This window comes from Amblyomma americanum, chromosome 1 (genome assembly GCF_052857255.1).
Source record: "Amblyomma americanum isolate KBUSLIRL-KWMA chromosome 1, ASM5285725v1, whole genome shotgun sequence".
Taxonomy (NCBI): Eukaryota; Metazoa; Arthropoda; class Arachnida; order Ixodida; family Ixodidae; genus Amblyomma; species Amblyomma americanum.
Genome location: NC_135497.1, coordinates 278,969,929 through 278,992,849, shown reverse-complemented (window position 1 = coordinate 278,992,849; position 22,921 = coordinate 278,969,929). Strand labels below are relative to the sequence as shown.

General features: G+C 45.3%; 1 protein-coding gene across 7 annotated transcripts; it reads right to left on the bottom strand.

The window, feature by feature from the left end:
- Nucleotides 1-1,954: 1,954 nt before the first annotated feature.
- On the bottom strand, nucleotides 1,955-19,051 carry LOC144115167 (uncharacterized). 7 transcript variants are annotated; one of them, XR_013311283.1, is made up of 6 exons: nucleotides 18,690-19,051; nucleotides 17,540-17,663; nucleotides 11,381-11,540; nucleotides 8,553-8,709; nucleotides 7,117-7,274; nucleotides 1,955-2,146 (listed from the first exon to the last, which is right to left on the bottom strand). XR_013311283.1 is itself a non-coding variant. In XM_077649367.1 (6 exons), the coding sequence occupies exons 2-6, from the start codon at nucleotides 17,605-17,607 to the stop codon at nucleotides 2,050-2,052; spliced, it is 561 nt and encodes a 186-aa protein (XP_077505493.1). In that variant the 5' UTR covers nucleotides 17,608-17,663; nucleotides 18,690-19,051; the 3' UTR covers nucleotides 1,955-2,049. The 7 variants fall into 7 exon arrangements, 3 of the variants coding, with proteins under 3 accessions (XP_077505493.1, XP_077505492.1, XP_077505494.1); XR_013311281.1 differs by lacking the exon at nucleotides 17,540-17,663 and adding an exon at nucleotides 14,301-14,368 and having other exon boundaries at nucleotides 11,370-11,540; XR_013311282.1 differs by lacking the exon at nucleotides 17,540-17,663 and adding an exon at nucleotides 14,301-14,368.
- Nucleotides 19,052-22,921: the final 3,870 nt, after the last annotated feature.

Genomic DNA, 22,921 nt, shown 5'->3' with positions numbered 1-22,921 from the left:
GCCTTCAGCGCCGAAGCCCGACGGCGTGCAGCTTCTGCCAGCAACCGCACGAGCCCAACTCCGGAGCCACTCCATCGCCCCCATGAAGTCGTCGGCACGTAAGCTCGGACGCCCCAGCCTCTGATGTATAAGCTTAATCATGTGTAATTATTGAATATACCTGTTTGTTTAAACTGAGCCATACGGTGTCTCTTTGCCTCTCCGTCCCGTGTGGACCTGCGCATTATGGGGGTCATCACACTCGGGCCAGAGCGCACCTTACCTTGAGGAGCGAGTGTCAGTTGATGGATGGAGAATGGAGGCCGGTGACCCGCGGGAACTGTCAGCGGGCCAGAGCGCGCCTTACCACAGCCGACGCTATGCGCTACCTCGAAGACAGTTCCCGCGGGTCACCGGCCTCCATTCTCCATCCATCAACTGACACTCGCTCCTCAAGGTAAGGCGCGCTCTGGCCCGCTGACAGTTCCCTTGTCCTGGAATGTGCTCGCGAGGGCCGCCCCTGGAACCGCCACGCCAATTGGGGAGGATAAGCCCGTTTCCACGCGGCGACGGCGGCGGGTCCCTTCGTTCTGGTCGTCACTCAAAGAGCATGGCTGGGTAATTGATGATGCCGCTGTCATCTGGGTCTCCGTCTACGCCGCGCCGTCGAACGCGGAACCTCGTAGCACACACAAGGAATGTACCTCGTAGCACACACAAGGAATGTACCTCGTAGCACACACAAGGAATGTACCTCGTAGCACACCCAAGGAATGTCACAGCATAGTACAACTTAAAGAAATCATGCTTCGGCTTTTTCAGCACACACAGAGGCTTGTTCCGAGTTGTTTTCTGCATTTCCTACAAGTTCCTTTGACCAAAGTCTTGTGCATTGTTGAACGAAGGGCATTCTCGTCCAGTTTTATTTTTGGCGTGAACAACTGCGGCATAGATTTTATGTTAACTGACTTTGGTAAACCGGGCCTAAGGCACTAGTGATGCCAAAAAATCTGGAATGCTTGTGAACACAAGGTGTTCCTTGGCCTTTTGAAACAAGCAATTCTATAGCATGTTTATTACTCTTTATCCTTATGGATAACTGACCCGGCTGACCACTAGACCAGCCTCTGCCGTCTTTGCAGCATTCTGCACTTCTTGAAATCGCCAACGTCACGTCAGTGCAACATCAGTGCAATATTCCTATATGCAACCATGCAATGCATCACACGTAAGCTAGAGACGCAGACATTTATGTACTTCACATTCATGTTCAGCACCTATAACAGTTTTCAAATGATGCTTTGCTGCGCAGCGACAGTTCAGTTTTTATAACATTCGTCTCAAATGTCAATTCTCCTACGTGCTGTGCAATGAAAGGTGATAAACAGCTAGACTATGTTGGATGCTATATTTTTTCTTGAGTTCGGTTATCCTGAAGTGAAGCTTCTCATAACTTACTGCCTCTGACCCCAGTAGCACAAATGGGGCTCTGAACTGCGGGCCCTTGTGGGCCCGGCACGGGCTGCCCATAGGGGCCCGACGTGGGATATGTGCGGGATTTGCAACTCGGCATCAGGGGGGACCCTCAAGGGCTGCCCAGTTGGCTGACTGCATAGCCCCACAAGGCTCCGCGCTGGATCCCCTTGGGCAGGCCCGTGCCGGGCCTCTGTAAGCTGGCCCGTGTCGGGCCTTTGTGGGCTGGCCCGTGTCGGGCCTCCGTGGGCTAGCCCGTACTAGGCACCCGTGGGCAAGCCCGTACTGGGCCCCTGTGGTTTAGCCGTTCTGGTCCCAGTGGGCTTCTTAGGTGATAACTTGCGGGAAGTCAACAAAGGTAACCCATATAAAACCAATAGCTGTATGCCTTTGGGCCCACCAACCCAGTTAGACTTAAGGCCCACCTTGCCAACCCAGAGAGGCTTTCTTCACTTCATCAGTATTTTTTGTGTACATGTTACTACTGAAATTACAATGCAAGTAAGAATGCTTCTTATTTATTTATTTGTTTTTGCAAGACATTTTGGGCATTCTTGCATACAAAGCCCCAATTACTGGGGTGAAGGGTCCGCCCCTTCATCCGAACTTTCCGACCACCATCCCAGTCTCTCGCCCCCAGCACGAACGCAGCCACTCTGTTGTTGCCTTCCATGGTGGCTGTTGGGATTCTGCGCTGCATAGCAGATGTAAAAGTGAACAAATAAACACTCACATCAAATTGATATTCAGTATGATGGATAAAAATCACTTTCCAAAGTATTATAGTCACATCTTTCAGGAAATGCTTCAAAGCCGTATGCAATGCTACAATGTGCAATGCTTGAAATATCAGCAAATTTCGTTTGCTGTTAATATCCGTAACTATAATAAACATAAATATCCATAATAAGAATAACCGAAAGGTGCATGAGCCATTAAAGGAATATAGACACCTAAATTTATTGCGTGCTTTCTTCTGTCCAATGATGCGTTAGATAATAAAATACATGGATTACCAGGTAGTACTTGCCTACAACCCCTTTAAATAATTTATAATCGAATTTCTTCTCTCATGCTGTTTTGGTTTCATCGACCGAACTCCGACTGTCGTCAAGTTGATGTTTTGGTCACATGATGCAACTAGAAAAACTAATACAATCACTGATATGTAGCTTTAATTGAATACGACATTTAATCCAGCCTCTTCCAAGACCTGGAATGACAAAAATGACCTGTCGGCAATAATATAACCGATTTTTTATGCCTCATGTGAATTAAACACCATCTACATGTCGCAGTCATCGTTCGACTGATGAAACCGAAACAGCGTCAAGAAGAAATTAAATTGCAGAAAAACTGCACATTGCGCTAGTTGGTGTTGATCCATACAAAAGCGCAAACACACACGGACAATGTAAGAGACGAGACACACAAACCAGCGCTGAACTTACTACAGATTTTTTATTAGGAAGAAGCACGTCATATATACACACACGAAAAAACAGCGCACATGCGCAGTGCCAACAAGACTCCTAGTGCTAGTACAAGGAAAAAACTGCTTTAAAAGCACGTGAATATCTGTAGAACCACTACCCACTAAGTAGCATATTGATTTCTCGAAGCGATAATGTAACAGATGCATACTTACGCACCCATTACTTTTTCTGATAATATGAAACGCCTCAGCTACTTCTCTAGTGCGCTGGTCAGAATGAGCGAACAAGACATCAGTATCGTCAAAAAAATGGCGTACGTTTGCACGTGAAACAATGCTTAGCTAGGTTAGTTTCTTTCCTAAAGAATTAGCGTGCTCCATGAGCCGCACGTTAACGCAGCGGCCAATTCGACCTATGTAGGTAAGGCCACAGGACTGAGGGATTTGATATGCTACGCCAGTCTTCTCTTCTACGCCATCTATTTTCATGATTTATGTTGCAAGCATTTCTTCTGCGCCCTTCATGCTTTCTTTGAACTGCCGCCCCCACTCTCTAGCTTGTTATGTGCAGGGAACAGAACCTTTGCCCCATGCTTGCTTCCCACTCTTTTTAATCCGGTGCGATAGCGTGTGGACATATGGCGTAACCCACTACCTTTCTTCTCCCTTCTTCCGAACCCTTTTCCAGCCCCGAGGTACTTGCAGACGATTTCAGCTCATGGAGGACTGTCTGCACTTGAAACGAGAACTGAGTCCCAGAAACCAGCTTACCTACATCTGTCTATTTGGGCTAAGAGACAGGACATCATTTTATGATAAGATTTCTTTACTGCCATGCCTAAGCATCCCGTAACGATGCCACTTTTTGCAAGCTTTGAATGAAAGGACCTGTAATTTGAAAGAGACTTTTCACTTCTAGGGAATACTGCCAACAGACATGGTTGGGTTCGAAAGAGAATTTTAATTAAGGAACTGCAAGACTCTTTCTTGAGGGACTTCATGTGTGAACCTCAGCTCCAACCAATTACGTGCAAAACTATGAACATTTGACACAAATTCAGGATTCACGGACCTAGCCAGCACCAGGTAATCATCCACATAACAGAAAATGCATATGCAATAACCGGCTAGATCAGTCTCAACTTTCATATCAACCCTGCTTAGATAAATGTTACTGAGAATGGGAGCTACCTTGGCACCTATGCACACACCCGATTTTTGCATATAAAGACGACCATCCCACTCAACAAACGTGTTACTCAGGTAGTAAGATAAGAGTTAAAGAAAGAATCCCATTGTGATTCCACACTCATTTTGGAACACGCATTCATCGCTCTCATCCGTAATACAATGCTGAACATACTGGATTAGTTCAAAGTGTGGAAGAGAATAAAACAAATCAACCACATCTACACTAAAACCATCACATAGTGCCTGCCTCTGATTTCAGAGGAAATCCGCTACTGCCTCAGAATTACAGTGGACGCCCAATAAACGAAACTCGGTTAAATGAAACTTACGGATAAACAAAATTAAGCAGGGTTACTTGGTTGGTTTCGTATATCTGCAGCAGCAAAATTCTTCGGATAATTGGAACACCACTAACGTGTTACCCTCGGCTAAACGGCACAAAAGTTAAAAATTTGGAATCCTCCCGAGCGTATTTGTGCTCGCATATGTCAGCGGCAGTCTCGCAACCATGAACAAATTCTTCGCAGCCAACGCTATAGCCGGGACAAGCCAATCCAGCAAGTCGCTTGATAACCTTGTTTTTGTTGTCGTTCTGCGTTAGGCCTACGTGCGACCGGTGTTGTCGGTGCGTCGACGTGATGGAAAGCGTTAAGAAGCGGCCGCACAAAGCGCTCTTGCTTGAAAAGAAGTTACAAATTCTGCAGGAGCTTGAGCGAAGTTCCCTTTCAAGAACAGAAGTTGCGAAGAAGTTCGACATCCCGAAGTCGACGCTTTCGCAGATCATGAAAAACAAAGACGTCATTCAAGGAGCTGTCAAGTCTGGGACCTTCGCTTCCAACCGGATGCGTATGAGGACGACACCGTATGAAGAACTTGAAAAGGTTCTTTTTCTGTGGTTTAAGCGTGCGCGGAGTGCCAGTTTTCCCATAAGTGGACCAATTTTGGAGCAAAAGGCGCGGGAGATAGCCCTGCAAATGGGGTTGAGAATTCCTGCGTCAGCGACGGATGGCTTAGCAGATTTAAAAAGCGCCATGGGCTAGTCTTCAAAGCCATCTCAGGAGAAAGTAATGCAGTGAATAGAGAAGTCTGCGCTGACTGGCAACGCGGACAGCTGCAGGAGATTTTAAACAGCTATGAGCCACGAGACGTATTCAACGTCGACGAGATGGGCCTCTTCTACAAGGAGCTTCCATCGAAGACTCTCACCTACAGAGGCGAAGCCTGTACAGGTGGGAAGCGCAGCAAAGAGCGCATTACCGTGCTGGTGGGCGCTAATATGGCAGGCGATGAAAAGTTAAAGCTGCTGGTGGTAGGAAAATCGAGACACCCACGTTGCTTCAAGGGCATTTGAAATCTACCTATGGCCTACACTGCAAATGGGAGAGCATGGATGACAACAGCAATTTTCGAAAATTGGCTGCGGGAGGAGGACGCAAGGTTTACGAGACAGGGCAGGAATGTTGTCTTCATCGTAGATAATTGCCCTGCCCATGGCCAGGTGGAAGGGCTGAAGTCCATCAGCCTTGAATTCCTCCCTGCCAATGCAACTGCTGTCATCCAACCAGGACCAAGGAGTCATCCAGAACGTCAAGGTTCACTACCGCCGCCAACTGCTTCACCGCATGCTGCTTTGTGCTGACAGTGGAAAGGATTATGTCATTGACTTGCTGTCTGCTATCCACATATTGACCCGTGCCTGGGAACAAGTTCAGGCAACAACAGTGCAGAAGTGCTTCCACCATGCAGGCTTCGAAGCACACGATCCAATAGCCCATGAAGAGGCAGGTACTGCTGATGAAGAAGCAGACACTATACTTAATCAAATAGTGCCCTCTGCCCCTTTCTCACGACAAGACTATGAGGACATAGATGCAAATGTATGCACCTGTCGCGAGGAAAGCCTTGAAGAAATTATTGCAGAAGTGCAAGCCGAGGACCACTCTTCCTCCAGTGATGAGTGCGAGGACCCTGTGCCCAGTGCGGTGCCAGACAGCGCAGCTAGGAATGCAGTTGCACTTTTGCTACAGTACTTTGAACGTGAAGGGAGCGCAGAATATTCGCAAAGCCTTTCAAATATGCACAGTTACTTTGTTAAAAAGCAACTGAAGAATGTAAAACAGACCACAACTGATTCCTTTTTTTCTTCACGCCCAGATCAGTAAGGGCTGGTGCAGTGTAAATAAATATTTCTACATGAAATATGTGTGCTTTGCTTAAATGCAACTTTGATAAATGGAACACTTTGAATCCCCTTCAAGTTCCATTTAAGAGGAGTCCACTGTAGGTACGAGAAACGGATCCTTTACGCGAAGTGACGACAAATGTTTGTGAAGATAGATAGACACAAACAACTGCCAAGAATTGTGCTCAGATACGCTTGCCCGGAAACGAACTTTAAGCTTGTGCATCTTAGCACTAAAGAAAATTTCTAGCACCGATACTGATGTCTTGTTCGCTCATTCTGACCAGCCCACTAGAGAAGTAGCTGAGGCGTTTCATATTATCAGAAAAAGTAATGGGTGCGTGAGTCCATCATCTGTTACATTATCGCTTCGAGAAGTCAATATGCTACATAGTGGGTAGCGGTTCTGCAGATACACACATGCTTTTAAAGCGGTTTTTGCCTTTTACTAGCACTAGGAGTCTTGTTGACATCGCACATGTGCGCTGTTTTTCCGTGTGTATATATATGACGTGCTTCTTCCTAATAAAAAAAATCAGTTGTAAGTTCAGTGCTGATTTGTGTGTCTCGTCTCTTGGTCCGTGTGTGTTGGCACTTTTGAACCACCACTATGCAATTAAATAATAAATTATTTAGTGGTCGTACATGTATAGAATGTCTAACGCATGGTTTGAAAGAAAAAAACGCACAAGCAAAAATTTGGTACCTATAGTCCTTTATATTTGGATGGCTACTCAGTAATTGATAACGGAAGTGCTGAAAACCACACCAGGCAGATTGAAAGTAGCTTTTTCCTGCAATTAGATGGTGTGTTCACAAAGTGTCTATAACCTTCAGAAGATTCACATGTACTCACCAAAAATTGCGCTGTACAGCCGTAGGTTCTTAAATGCTTCTTTTTTGCCCCGCCCCTTCAATGTGTACATAAGGGCCACAGGAGTCTTCACTAGTCTTCATAATAAGTTTTGTAGCCTCATCAGCTGGCTCACTCCCAATGAGTGCTAGCTTTTTGATCTGAAATAGATTATACAGATTATACAAAGTGAACTATGCCATGAAAACCATACATTGAACCATTCATAAGACTCCCTCTTCGAGGAACCATGTGCAAGTCGACAAAAAATCAGAAGGATGTAGAACAGGATAATACAGAGGACTCAGAGACCTATGATCACAGTGGTGTGACTCAGCTTAATAACAGAATTCCCTGTTGTCTTCTTAATGCCCATCTGCATCATCATATTAACTTCCTTTTATGCACGACTCAATAGCATACACTTCCCAAACAATAAGACAAGGGGGAAAAAGTGAAGCCATTACTTTAAGGCCACCTTGGACCATGGCAAAATTGTAGTCTGGAGCTAAATGAGTGATGTAAGAACATAACCGTCAGCTGCCACTATGAACAGCAAGGCTAATGCTTGTGCTAATTTCTTGTAGTAGGCTAGATATTATATACAGCAAATCCTCTTTCAAATACACTTGTACAAAATGAAGCTTTCAGGTCTACAAATCCAAATGCAACATGAGGCAATTTCGAAGACCCAACTTAATCTGAAGTGGACTCACCATATGTAGAGGGCTCAAATTAACCTACAGCTGAACAAAACACTATGCATCAAAATTATATTGAAAGGAATCAATACGTTGCCAGTAGTTCATAGGCACAATTGAAAGAAATGCCATATACCCAGTCGAAAAAAAACACCAGCCCGTTTCTGGTGTTTACACCAAACTGGCTTTTTTAGACACGGGTTCTGGTGTGACCGTGTCTGGTGTTCCGACCAGACCAGGATTTTCAGACACGGGTCCTGATGTGGCGTAGTGTGGTGTGCTTTAGTGTGTTCTAGTCTGGTTTTCTGTGCTGTGACCCGGTTGTCTAATACCGGCTCTGGTGTGGTTTCGTTTGGTGTTTCCTGGTGTGGTCGATGTACCATTCGATTTGGTGTGGTTGGTATACCGTAGAATGTCTTGATTGAGATGCTGTGAGTTTGGACATACTATCGTGAAAAAAATTAAGAGATCCCAGCGAATGCATGCCAAATGGTGTAAAACAGCAAGCACTCCTGATGTCGAGTCAGGTGCACTAACATCCATCAATCTCGCTGCGCCGGCCTTGATGGCACGAGCATTTCATCAGATGGCACCTGCACGCAGTAAGGCATAGTATGGCACACACTCGCAGCGTCATAATTTTCCACATGATTGTACACTGGAGCATGCACATAACCACATCATTTCTGTTCTTGCCGAAGAGCAAGCACGTATCGTAAAGAAAGAAAAAATGCTCACATTTGCACAAAAGCGTCCTTAGCTTCATTGGTAGACAAAATTGGCAGTATAGTCAATATGGAGGCCCCAAGCATCATAGCGTGCATCTTTTCTGGCAAAGTCGAATAGGTTGAATTTCCCTGATAGCAGCTTGACTCCAGCTGTGTAGCCACAATGCCTGAAGAACAACAGAACAAAATCACGAATTTGTGTGAAATACACTATAATAATCACGGTGCAAAGACAACCAGCAAATACTGCTATTAAATTTAGCTCAGTGGTGCAATTATACAGTACACATTCAATACGACTCGCAATGCCTCTACAGTAAATCAACTGACTTCTGCTTTATAGTAAATCAATGCTACTCACATAAAGCAGCCCACTTACATTAATTTGCTTGAAATCAGTATCTGGATGAGCAAGTATTTCACACTTTCATTCACACAGTACAACGATGAACATGGACAAGGGGGAAGACACCGAAAAACACTTTGAGGTCCCTCCTCCCTTGCCCCTGTTCATCATCATGCTGTGTGAATGAAAATGTGAAATATTGCGTTGTGTTTTTCTTTTGTATTCATAGCTAACTGCATATATTTACAATACAGTTGGGTACGCCTGCATCATAATCTGAATTCGTCATATTTTGGCATTGCAGCTGATATTGAGCATGACAGTCCTTCCAACACAGTCAGGCTTTCTGAGACAATCAACAGCACTCTAGCATCTCCGGTAATTTGATTCATTACCAGGCTCAAAGATACTAATACTTGGTAGCCTAGAGAAATAAATTGATATGGAAATTCTACTGCTGCAGAAAACAAAAATAAGAGAAATTAAGGAATTACAGCAATGATTACAAGATGCCCATAAAGATGGGCACAAAAAGGAGACAAGATGTAGTTCGACTAAAAAAAATATCTGATGCGAGTATATTTCAGGGTGACAAAATCCATGTATTGAGACTTTATGCGCACAGGGTGCAGAACTGTAAAGCACTGCATGGCTGGCTGCATCTATTTAGAAGACCATTCCTCTTAATTTCTTCCAAAAAAGTGGCAGCAAATCATAAAAAGCCGACTGCGGAATTTTATTTTCAGCTGAATGCCACATACAAAATGACATGGGTGGAATGTTAATGATTCGAAAGGAAATCTTAAACAAGATGCGATGAACTCTGGCACTGGTAAAACCCCAACGGGAGCACAAAAAAAAGCTGCCAGATTATTTTTCCTGCTGAATGTATTAAAACCAAAGCTGCCTGAGCGCACGAGTTTTGTTTAGGTATAGCTTGCTATGCACATCCTGAGCCTCTGGTGCAGTTGACTGCAGAGTACCTGCAGACACTTGCACACATACAAAACCCACACTAGATTGTGCGTACTGTGCATTGCCCACTATAGTGCCTAGCACGCCCTGTCTTCCAGTGAGATGCACTTCTTTTGGTGCATCCAAGCGTTAAGGTTCCAGTTATAAAAAATGTCTGAGTTGATTATGAGTTAAGTAAATAAGCTTAACAAGTTGACTGGTTCTAAGCAGGCAGATCACTTGCAAGATCCGCTTCTCACAGCAAGGCAGAAAACAATAATGGCTTCAGGACACTGTAGTGCAGGGCTCCAAATTAGTTTAGACCAAGCGGGGTTCGTTAAGCTTCGCTGACATTGTATGGCAGACCGGCGCCTTTTCCAAAGTAGCAATGTTTACTGCCACACATATACGTAACTCACTAGTCGCATGATTCCTCCCAACATGTATGCAACAAAATATTGCAACCGCTTCGAGCCATCTCTACAGGCCCCGCTGGGCCGTCCCTGCTAAGTGTGAAAAAAAGTGGCTAAGATATGCTTTGTCATATTCAATGCTACAAACTATTTTTACAAACCATGCAGCAAAGCTAGCGAAAGAGTGCTCAAGCACACCTATGCTTGAGTAAAAAGTAGCCAAAATCTTTTTACATGTAAAATGAAGTAGCTGAAGTTAGAACATGACTTGTAAAACTGTATGCATAACAGCTAGACAAGAGAGCAGAGAAGGTAAGGGCAAACAGGGGTTCATTATGGGCTACATGATGGACTCTAACAGTCACTTCCATCATGGCATCTGACAGTTAAACAATAGGCCAGCTAGCATTCAATTCAAGCTTATTTTCATGCAAAATGCTTTCAGTGATGGCTACAAGTTATAACATACAAATTTTCGTTGTTAAGTAGAGGCAACCAGAGGATTCATGATGGCAAATAGGCACCCACGTATGCCTATACTGAATCAGCATCACTTAGGTTTCAGTAGCTAAAATCCAAGCTTCAGGGCAAATGACTGCTAAGTACCGTCCATCTTCTGTTTCCATGGCAAGAGAAGTACATATTCACTAAAAGTTGTTCATTATGAGTAATTTCACTGATTATGCACTGCCGCACTGAACATAGAGCGTAGGCTTTTAAGCTGCTTTTATCCTCACACGAGCTAACTGAACCCATCAATTAACCTCCTGTAAATAAACTTTCACATGAAGAAATCTACAATTATTTGATCACGTCTTGTATGTCTGGCATTATCCTTTGTTTGGCGCTTTCATATTTTAAACCACTAACAAACCTGAGTCGTAATTCTCACATACACTGATGGAGTGAGTATATGCCCCTGAGATAAATCCACCTACAGCTAGCAATTACCTCTCAGTGCATCCATTTTTCACACTCCAGCGCACATAATTACACGAACGAAGAGGATAGACACCACGGACACCAGACATAATTTTTGTGCGCTGGAATGATGTCTCATAATTCTTCCCAGAACCGACTATCCCAGCCCTCTATTCTGAGCCTTGTGGAGAACCTTTTCCTTGCCTTCCGCTGTCACCTCCTGAGCACTTGCCACTGGAACTGCATAGTACAACTGCTTCTGTTGACCAGATGGGAATGGCAGTTCTCTTGTGAAATACTGCATCCATTGGGATTTCCTTCACGGTGTCATACATTGCCTTCTCTATCTTGAATTCAGATGCACCTAAAGGAAAAAGAACACGCATCTAAAAAATTCTTAGCCATATTTGCAGCCAGGAATATGATAATAAATGTATTTGTATTCTTCACAGCAACAACAGCAGTATGCTTTAACGCCTGTTGAAACAAGAAAGTAGAAACCATTTCGTTTATTACCAACACAAGACTTGCACCTTGATGTTGATGGTGTCATGCAATAGTGGTGAGTTCTGATAGGAGTGTGAAGTACAAAAGGCAACTGCTTGCTTCGAATTTTAGAACATGCAACTTTAACTGCACAATTATTGAAAAGGAACTGACTTCATCCTTGAAAATCGCAGATTAGTATGTGTGGTAGCAAATACTGAAAATAAAAATAGTAGGAGCACTGCCAGTGTTTAAATCAACACGCAGTGACTGGTTTGGTTTATATGGGTTTAACGTCCCAAAGCGACTCAGGCTATGAGAGACACCGTAATGAAGGGCTCCAGAAGTATCGACCACCTGGGGTTCTTTAGAGTGCTCTGACACCGCACAGTACACGGGCCTCAAGAATTTCGCCTTCATCGAAATTTGACCGCTGCGGCCGGGATTGAATTCGCGTCTTTCGGGCCAGCAGCCGAGTGCCATAACCACTCAGCCACCACGGCGGCTTCGCAGTGACTGCTAAGAGCAATTTTCTAATTGCAGTTCTTGCCCATGCCCTTGTCAAGCAAGGCACTAATGCCGGTTGACCTGCAGTAAATCTAATGTATCCTCAACATGCCGCCTAGTTAGCAAAGTTCTTGTAGTCAAAATTGAACGAAACATTACTTATTTTTTCAGCTAGAAGCGCATGAACTATTGAGTCCAAGGAAAACAACTTAGTGCCTTAGAATAGTGTTCAACGAGGGGCCCACATGCAGACACTTGACTTGCCACTGTTTCCTTATACAAAGTAATACAGGAGTGCATGGCCTGTGCTGTTCATGGTAAGAAATACAAAATATAAATAGAAACAAAACTGAAGTGCAAAGAAAAATTAGAGACAAGTTCTGTCATTACACCTTATGTGACACTAGAGAGTACATATTCATAAAGAAGTAGTAAAATGGTCATTTTGAAATTTTGCACAATCATGAAACTGTCATGAGCACAGTCATTATGCCTTTTCTTCACACAAAAGGTTTCCAGCGGCTCCAGTGCACTTCAGTTTCTTTTTAGTACAGTGCCTTTAAAAGACAGAAATTGGTCAAGGGCCACAAAATGGTAATAACTGTGTATCACCATTTTCATATCTATGCTTCATTACTTTTTAACACAACCTCCAATATGACCCACATGATTTGCTGCAGGAGCAGGATTCCAGTGTGCACCACTCACATTCAATGAAGGACCTGGCTGCCTTTTCCAAGTGTTATACTAATTTTCACAATGAAAGTGCCGTTGAGCGAGTTTGACAGCAAGCAAAAACATGATTTGAACCTAATAGCATAAGGAAATTTTAAAGTGGTCCGTAACATTATGCTTGTAAAAAGACAACTTCAGGTGTAAATACTCAAAGTTGCCATCAGATCTCAGCTTTGGAGTGCTCATAAAGGGAAGGTGGGGTGCTTAGTTATAATGACCAATTGTCACGGCTGGTACATTGTGCTACCTACTTCAATGATGAAGGATGTGACAAACTATCCTCCAAAATCTGACATCTGGCATAAAGGCTGAAAAGCAAAAGAAAATGAAGGACCACTAAGACCTGAAATTATTTCCTACTTGAACAGTTATGCACATCATAAAGAAAGCTGACAAACGGCACGAAGTTATACTGGTATTTTGGTCTCTGATGCTCGCTCATTTGAGCCTCAGTATCCTAACTAAAGCAATAAAAAAGACATGACTTTTGAAGGCATCATAAGCTCCTGTAAAGCTCATCAGCAGTGAGAAAAACAAATTCTAACCTTCATAATAATATAAAAGCCAACCAATGAGGCCACTGTGTCAGTCACCAACTAAGAGACAATGTACAAGCTATACACTGTAAATGCACAAACTCTACATGAGAGCAAAGCATGCCCTGCACTTGTGAAACAAATTTGTGTCAATGTAAGATTCTTGGCAACAGTAGGCATCACCATTAATGGCATGTGCTAAAAAGGAAGAGGGCACCTTAATGATGTTGTACAATTTAGAATTCAGCCTTTCAGTAAACTATATTTTGTCTAGTACCATGAGCACTGTCAGAGGAGAGGGCAAAAATGAAAGGAAAGCTGCCAGCTGTCATGAGGCCTGCCACAAAAAAAAAAAAAAACTGAACAGAAGTGGTGCACAAACAAAAAAGAAGGGATGCACTATGCGATTACAGAACACAGAATAACACAGGAAAACAGGGCCCAACCAATGAATGAAAAGAGAACAACAAAAAGAAGGTAAGCAGTACTGAACACTGCTACCTCTGCAAATTGAGAACAGTGAAATAGACAACACCTAAAAAATAAGTTTCGAGGACTATAAAAATGCAACTTTGGTCACATATTTTTTTAAACGCTGCATTAGACATTAGAATACACGAATCCCCAAATGGTATTTGCCTATCATTAAATAATTTATAATTCCATTTCCTTCTCTGATGTTGTTTAGACTTGATCAGCCAAATGATGGCTGTGATGCCTAGTTGGCCTTTAGGTCTGCTGAGGCATGGAAAAGGCTACAATATAAATGTTGATATGCAGTTTTAATTCACTACAACACCTAAAGCAGCCTGTTTCAAAAGCTGGAATGACAACAAATGCCATAGCAGCAGTTATATTACCAGTTTTCTTGCTTTTGCCATGACCTGAAAACCAACTACACGTCGCAGCCATCGTTCGGTTGATAATACTGAAACAACAAAGAGAAAGACAATTATAAATTATTTACCAGTCATAGAGCAAATATCACGGGGTGGTCCATGTACAGGTGCGGACAGAAGTAAACAGAGCGTGCCACACAAGAACTGCGTGTCAGCGCCGCCTAGCCAAACCAGACGAGAGCTGGAAATCGCCACGCGCATGTGCAGGCCCGCTTCTGGCGCGACCCTCTCAATGCTCCGCTTGCCTCGCATTCGTCCGGCGTCTGTGTCGTGCTGATGATGATCATGATTGGATGGTCGTGCTCTGTGTAGCTAGCGAACATTTCGGAAAACAAAGACCGCTGTCTTGATAAGGCAAATTGCGCGGGGACAGCTCTACCATTAAGCCGCTTCGTTTGAGACAGCTGGAGGCATGTTTGTGCCGCAAACAACCCGCATGTTTCGAACTTTTGCTGCCGCTGGGACTCTGCTGCGTCTCACTCGCAAGCAAACGCGCTCGAAACACTCGGCATACTGCCGCAGTTTTGTGTTAATTTTCTACAGTTATCACTGATGATTCGCCTTGTTCCTACCAGGCGCTGACGCAGCGCTAGTGTATGCACCCTGCCTGTCTCCACCGAAACAAACTGCCCCTATAATGGATCCTGCTCTTATCACCACTGAGACAGTGCGCTGCGTATCGCGCTGTCATGTGCGGAGCAGAGCTCATGGTAATCACTTTGCATGCACCTTTGGATCTTAGGATGACTACAAGCACCCGCTGTCTCACCCACATGAATGCCGCGGCAGCAGTGCGTCACTGTTGCGTGCCCCGCGTGCGAAATTCGGCATGTAAGTATCCGTGATCGCCCACTAATCAGAGTATGAGCCACGACAGAACCCAGCAAGTGATCCAAACTCTTCTGTACGAGCTGTATTACTTCACAGCTACCGGTTACATATAGACATTGGTCTGTTTGAGAATATAGGTGTGAAAACCCAACAGCTGCATCCAGCACATTTTGAAGCAGTCACTATCCTTGAGACGCTGGATCGCGCTGCAAAAAGCGCCAAGAGCGGCGGTTTCATCTCCTTTAAAGCTGACCTCCTAGGCGAGGTTCCAATGCAGGAGCACTGTGGTGCAGTAGACACACAGGGCGCATGCTTTGCCGCTCTGTCGGTTCCTCGTAGGAGCAAGCCGAAAATGAACGGTAACTGTATAAAAGATCCCGAAACTGCGGTGGTGGATCGAGTGCTTTTGAGTTTATTTGGTCTATAGCGAGATGGAAATGAATCCCAGAAGCAACTAAAGTTCGAAGGACGCGCGCTAGTTGCAATGGAAACGCGCCACAGCTGTCACAGATGAAACGACATAATGATAGCGTCGCCCCCGCGGGATTTTTGGCTTCAAGGCAGCGGTCTGTGCGCTCCGAAATGCCCGCTCGCTACTAAGGGCGCAACCATCTGATCATAACCATCATCAGCGTGACCCTGACTACGGCCGAATGAGAGGCGAGCGGAGCAATGAGAGTTGCGCTGGTAGGGGGCCTGCATATGCGTGTCGCGATTTTGAGCTTACGTGTGGTTTTGCTAGGCGGCGCTGAAAAGCAGTTCTTTCTTGTGCGGCGCGCTTCGTTTACTTCTGTCCGCGCCTGCACATTAATGTCTAAGGCATTTGAAAAAAGACGCAAGTAAACACCTGGTGTCCATAGTATATGCAGTTTCAAGCTTTGTTGAACTACGATATCAGGTAGCATGCCGAAAGGCTGAGTCAAACAGGTCACTACAAGCTCCTAATTTCCTGTAAGTGTAACAGAGCAAGTATATTCACTGAACTTGCACAGTGTCATCACCAAGCAAGTGAAATGGCAAAAAAAAAATCAGAACTGACCAAGGTAATCACAGAGGTAACAATTTATGGTGAACATTCACCTTTTTTCATTTAGCACTTTTAGCTTTTTTGTGCACAGGCTATAATTCAACAGACCTTGAAGTAGTTTGCAGTAGACGGTGCTTACTTTCCACTCAGATCTAGAGGCAGTAAAAATATTACAACTACAGTGAAAAGTTCATTTAACAGTACCTCTTGCTGGACTAGTTGGTGTAACATTCTGTAACAAAAGTAAAAACAGCGCTAATGTTTACATAAACAACACAGAAAGAACAGACAGGACGGGCGCTGTCCTGTCTGTTCTTTCTGTGTGGTTTGTGTAAAAATTAGCGCTGTTTTTACTTTCGTTATACAGTGATAGGCCAATGAAGAGAAGCTGCCAAGCTTCAAGTCGAATTAATGTTTCTCATCTTTGAGGTGCATTCATAGCTGCACTATATAACACCATTCATATTCTTTTCATCAAGTGAAATAAAACGTATTTGCTGGACCAGTCTCTGAGGAGTGCCATGTGACACCGGCATTACTGCAGAAGCTTGACATGGTTATCCTTCTACTATGAGTGTCTATGAGGAGTGCCATGGGAGATGGATACTAGAGGAAAAAAGAATAAAAGCATTGTTCTCATGCTGTAATATCACCTTAGAATGCTGCCCTGTAGCCCATTACTTCATATTGGCATTTCTTAAAGCCTGGCTGCATTGAAGGGGGTCTCTAGTGACTCGAGAACGGGTGGGGAGGGAACTAGAGAGGGAGAGAGAGAAAGCGGCTGAGCTGAGGCTATGCCATTGTGCTCGCTGTTGCTTTGTAGCCTTGGAGTTGAGCGGCCAGCTCTGGACTCAATCGTGGTATGAGGGTGCGGGTTTCCCTTTTTCTTCCACCCTGTGTGTTGTGCTGTCAACGTTGCATTTTTTGCATTTTGGCTATAAGAAAACGTGTTAATGATTCTTGCTAAAAATCACCACGAAATTTTAGAAATGACAGGAGAAATGTTCCAACCACCACTAACAAGAAAAAGAAAATTGGTTGATTGCTTCGGATTCATACGCTCCTTATAAGCATTCTAGTACAGGAAGTCTCAGATTCCTCGCTAGTTCTGTAAGGGTTCCGAGGCCAGCCGAGACACCCCTGTATATAAGCACTGCTTCTTTCTGAGCATGAAACTGGCACTATCTGATGATGACCTATTGAGAAGAGACACACACGTTATTTTGAATAGGGGAATGCCAATACATGCCATCAACGTTCTGGTCCAAAGCAGACATTGCAACACACTGATCTCAATGCAGAGGTGAAAAAAAAAACAGATCTGAGAAAACTCGACACATACTTGTGCTCTGCAATGAATGCTGAACAGGCACAGACAAGAACAGCCCCAAATCTCGACAGTGGAGACATCCTCTCCAATGAAGCTCTTTTCAGACTTCTTCACTACTGAAGAGAAGGCACTTCACCTACAGAACATCATAATTTCCAACTCTGTATTTTTGCACCTACAATGCCTGGCACTTCCTGATAATTATTTGTATTGCTGGAATTTCACACAACCACAAGAAAATGTTTAAACAGCCAAACTTTAAAACATAATGCCGCTTGCTTACACTAGTTTTTATGATAAGCTCTGTACTACTTAGGTTATTCAAAACCACTTAATTTGAAGTGACTACAAAGCATTCCTTTTCTAGGGCTACATCTTCGTCCATTTAGAAATCATTTTTATTCACGGCCGCCTGCAACTAAAATAACTTTACAGCTGCAGGCAATGTTACCAATGTTACAAAAGTAATCGAGCAGGTAGCGCCCTGTTTGTTGGGGTATCGCAGCAACGCATCGCGCAATTCACTAAGTCGCTTTCATGCCTTGACGCGTCACACCCCTCCCGCTCTGAGCTTGACAGCTAGTGTAATCGGCTCGTAGAGGTGTGTTCTAACTTTAAGACGCCACATCAGATCACTATAAAGACGCACGTACGCGTAGCGAATAACACAACGCTAAACACACCGAGCGGCGCACGCTATCGACAGTCTGCAACGGGCCGATAGTGGCGTCAAAAAACACGCGTGCAGGCAGTGCCCGATCACGTCCCACGTCGAATAATGAACACGAAGTCGGGCAACCACCTTAACGAAAGCCCAAAACATAGTCACGGGCCTTGCTGGGCGGTATACAATTGCCACATTTACATTTAGGACTCCTACGCGTGCCTGCCATTTAGCAAACGCATCTATGCATACGCCTCGGCGCTCGCGTCGCAACGCATACATTATGAACACTGAAAGACCAGCAGGTTAATGATTCGATGTGGAATGCACTTTGCAACCGCGGAAACAATTAGTGAATCGCGCGCAATGCCAAAGGGAAACGAACAGGACAGAGCTGACAGAGCCTCGTCCCTTCCGCTCCTTCTCGTCTTTGCGCTCGCTCGTTTATTTTCGCGGTCGCAAATTGCACGCACTCTTGCGCTACAATATGGGTCTCACCTGGAAACGAAGACTCTACGAATTCCAGTAACCGCTTTCTTCTCTTGCTTTGCGGCTGCTATGGTTGAAGTCGAACGTGTTGTGGAAACGAGGACTCGACGCATTCCAGTAACCGCTTTCTTCTCTTGCTTCGCGGTTGCTACGGTTGAAGCCGAACGTGTTGTCAATATGAAACGGCTCCATGCTTCTCGGCGTGGTCACTTTTCACAAAGTACGCGAACGGCTGCATTGCTGACACGCGGCGCAAGCTACTATAAGCAAAAAATCCAAACGGAAGTTTGAAGGAACGATTTTGAAATCAGACACAAACAGCACACGAACAGCAGCAGCACGGAGCACGGCACGGCGCGGCGTTAGGCCTAGCCGGATACCACTCCGGAAATGCACCGAGAGAGAGGGGGGGGATGAGGGTGTGCTGCGTCATGCCACGTGACCTGGCAGCAGCGCGCTGGATTTGAACGGCGTTGGGAAGCACGCTAGGCGCTGGCGCGTGGCCATTAGCGTGGCGTCATGGTAAATATATACTGCAAACTGTTACAAAATTGCAGCTAGACTAAGGCGCTCCGCGCCTCCGTGCATCATTGCCGTGCAGTTTTCATGTCAAAAGCAGGCGACAATGTTTCAGCTCCTTGCAGAACAACTTTACAAATTGTTTTCTTAGCTTTTCTCTTTTCTTTCTGGTCTTTTGCCGACCGGATTAAAGAGCTTTCACTGCATATTTTTTAGCACAGCACTAAGTTTCTCGTAAACCACATTTCGCCTTATGCTACAAAGATATGATCTGCAGAACAAGTCTGCTTTACTCAACTTCAAAAAAAAAAAAAAAAGGTTAATCTCAAAGGGGCTATTGTAGATTTCAACAAAATGTGTATTACTGCAAAATCTCATTAAATTGAACACCAAGGGACCATAAAAAGTTCAAATTATCAAATGACCTCTAACAAAACTAACAAGAACCATTTGTACCAGGGTATAGGTCGGAAGAGGGCACCGCCTCAGTTATTGCTGGCAGCCGGAATTCGTCTACCTATAAGCTTTGCCATTTTGAAGCGCATATAACTTAAATTACATGCTTAATTGCATATTCTATGCAGAATATATTTAGCTTGAAGGCGGGAATGCAAGCTATTTGCCCACATTCGTCTGGCTTCATCAACGTGCTGAGTGGCAGCCCATATACTCAGCATATATATATATATATATATATATATATATATATATATATATATATATATATATATATATATATATATATGCCTGCACTTCACCCATGCACCCATGCTCCATCGCTGTGGTACCCATGCAGCCCTTTTACATGTAATGTAGGATATGCAGCCAGGCTAATGTAAGTGAACTACATGTCCATAGGTGTCGCCGGGCAACGATCGGTAACATTACGCGTGATGTTTCTGCACCGCAAACACCAGAATAATCGACGCAGGACTTACGAAGGCTACAGGCTGAAATATACTCCTGCTTCCACACACAGTGTCGTCAGAGTGATGCACGGCAAGCCCCCATCGCGGTTGCCCGCAATTCACCGTCGTATAGCCCAGGTTCACGCACACACATTTTGCCACTGCCTAGTCCACACATAGCCCTTTTCTACCAGATATGTAGGGAATGTGTGGGAATGGCTGATATAGGCCCATGCGCCGTCCACGTATTTTCTACGCAGTGCCTTTGTAGGCTGTAGGCGGGAATATTGTATGTTTGCCCACACGCAGCTAGCCTCCTTGGATCCTTGAGAGTGCTGCAGGGGCCGCCTCTATTGGGTTTGCCCGCACTTCACCATTATGTAACCCCATATTTTATGCACACGAACTGCATGCAGCCCATGCTTAGCCCTTTCATACCCTGGTTAGGATAAAGGCGGGGAAGATGCGGAAATGACAAACGTGCCCACGCCTAGCCCATGCGGGACCAACGTAGGCGTTGCTCAGACAGCCCAAACTGCATGCCTACAACGCTTCGCCGCTGTGCAGCCCAAAGTTTAGCCCCTGTATTTTCCACACAGGACCCATGTAGGCCGAAGGCGGGAATACTATCTCTCTGCCCACACAAAACCACCGTGGCTCCCTCAAGGCGCTGCACGGGCAGCCCCAAGAGGGGCTGCCCACACTGAACCATGATAGAGCCCGCACTGTTGCCCGCATGTATCTGTGGTGGCATGCATACAGCCCATACTTAGCCCTTTCATACCCTGTTTAGGATAGAGGCGCGGGGAATATGCGGAAATGACAAATGTGCCCACGCCTAGCCCATGCGGGACCAATGTAGGCGTTGCTCAGGCAGCCCAAAGTGCATGCCTACAACGCTTCGCCGCTGTGCAGCCCAAAGTTTAGCCCCAGTATTTTCCACACAGGACCCATGTAGGGCGAAGGCGGGAATACTATCTCTCTGCCCACACAAAACCACCGTGGTTCCCTCAAGGCGCTGCAGGGGCAGCCCCAAGAGGGGCTGCCCACACTTCGCCATGATAGAGCCCGCACTGTTGCCCGCATGTATCTGTGGTGGGACCCAGGTGGGCTGGCCGCTCTTTTTAAGCCCATGCGTAGCTGACGAGGGGCCCACTCAGGCATAAAATGGGCAACCCAAAACTTTTTTGCCAGCATTGAGCCCACGAGGGACCCATGTAGGTTTATTGCGGGCAGCCACCAGCCCTCATTGCCCATGTCGGGCCCGCATGGGCCCGCCACCTTGTGCTACTGGGGGAGTATGAAAAAAATGGTGGTGAATAATTCTTCTCACTTTGTAATGTGATCAGTTTGTCGGTCTTTAACATAACAGCTCGCGTATAATTCTTCCATACCTGCTGTGTGCACATGTCGACTGGTCTGCTGGTGAAAATATGTTTCTTTTTGGGCATGAAGTTAGCAAATATATTCTCATATAACAATTTATAAATACTGAAAGTGCTCGTAAACATATACTGCGACCAGCAATGTCAGGCAACGGGACCCCGCCGTGCACGTGGCCGGTGTCGCCGTTTCAGCAGCTGATGGTTGCGATCGCATAGGCCTGAAGTGTTAGCTATCAATTCCAGCAACTCGCATGCAGCACAATGTCTGAGGAATAAATCGTTCTGTCCTTTAACATCTTGTCGAGCTGTAGTGACGGAGGCCGAATAGCACATATCTGCACACCTACGACCGCGCGGTTCTACCGCCGTCATGCGAGAACGGACGTGGGGAAGTTGTCCGAGAAATTGGTGCTCCTAAAGGAGAGAACACAGCCTACTTAACCAAATTCCAAAACTGCCACAACGCTATGGAACGTTTAATACCACCAACGAAATGCTCGAAGCAATGCCAAGAGTTGTCCATGGAGCTCGTAGCAGGCAGTCTGCCAGCGGATCGCAACGGCGTACTGTTTTCGCCGTTCACTACTTGATGGCACTCGGAACATGTTGCATTCCGTTGCAGTGAAGTTGGTGCAGTTTGAGGCAGCGCAAAAAACCCTTTTTACAGCGATGTGAGCGTTGGTATTAAGGAAAAAAAGGTCGAAACCGCACGTCTGCAAGCAACGCCTATACAAACGAAACCGCAGGAACGACCCGGAAGTCCAAATTCACGTGATGAAACTTCGCCGTGACGCAATGTCCGCCGTAGTTTGGGCATGCACCACCTATACTTTGTAGTTTTGCGTGCATAGCTCGCAAACTCAGACGATTTCTTTCTGCCTGAGTGACATGGTGAGGAGATGCTTGGGCATATCAAACTTTGAAGAAAACCGCAGGTTCGGGTGGATCTTGATGCTCTGGCGGCAGGCTGAGTGGTGGTCTACGCCATTCAAGTTGGCGATCGGCTGCTGCAGTTGGGAATTTTTAACACGCTCGCTGAGCTAATCGAAGCCCATAAGACGGCACAAGTGACCCGCTTGTCGCGCACCGTTGCGGGACGCGTCATTCTCGACAAACTCCACATCCACCCCGTTGAGGAGGTATGTGCAACATCACATTTATCTGTCGACGTTGCTATTAGACTAGTTGTTAAAGCATGCAGCAGCCAAGAACATGCTGCTAGGCAGACACGACACCCGCAGGAAAGCAAGGGCGAAGGCCCTTGAGAAACAGTACGAGAGCGAACCACGAGCAGTGTATGCAGATGCAGCTCAACACATCAAAGGCGGAACATACGTGGCATGTATGGCCACTTCAAAGTCAGCCTTCGCTAACAGTTACCACTACAACCTTTCACGCAAGGCAGAGGAAGTAGCTATCACACTGGCCA

Coding starts and splice junctions, on each gene's coding strand:
- LOC144115167 (XM_077649366.1), bottom strand. CDS start 18,793: ATGCGTCGAGTCCTCGTTTCCACAACACGTTCGACTTCAACCATAGCA. Junction 14,369..18,689: donor CGTAGAGTCTTCGTTTCCAG/GTGAGACCCATA, acceptor TTGTTGTTTCAG/TATTATCAACCGAACGATGG. Junction 2,147..8,552: donor AAGGACGCTTTTGTGCAAAT/GTGAGCATTTTT, acceptor TCTGCTATGCAG/CGCAGAATCCCAACAGCCAC.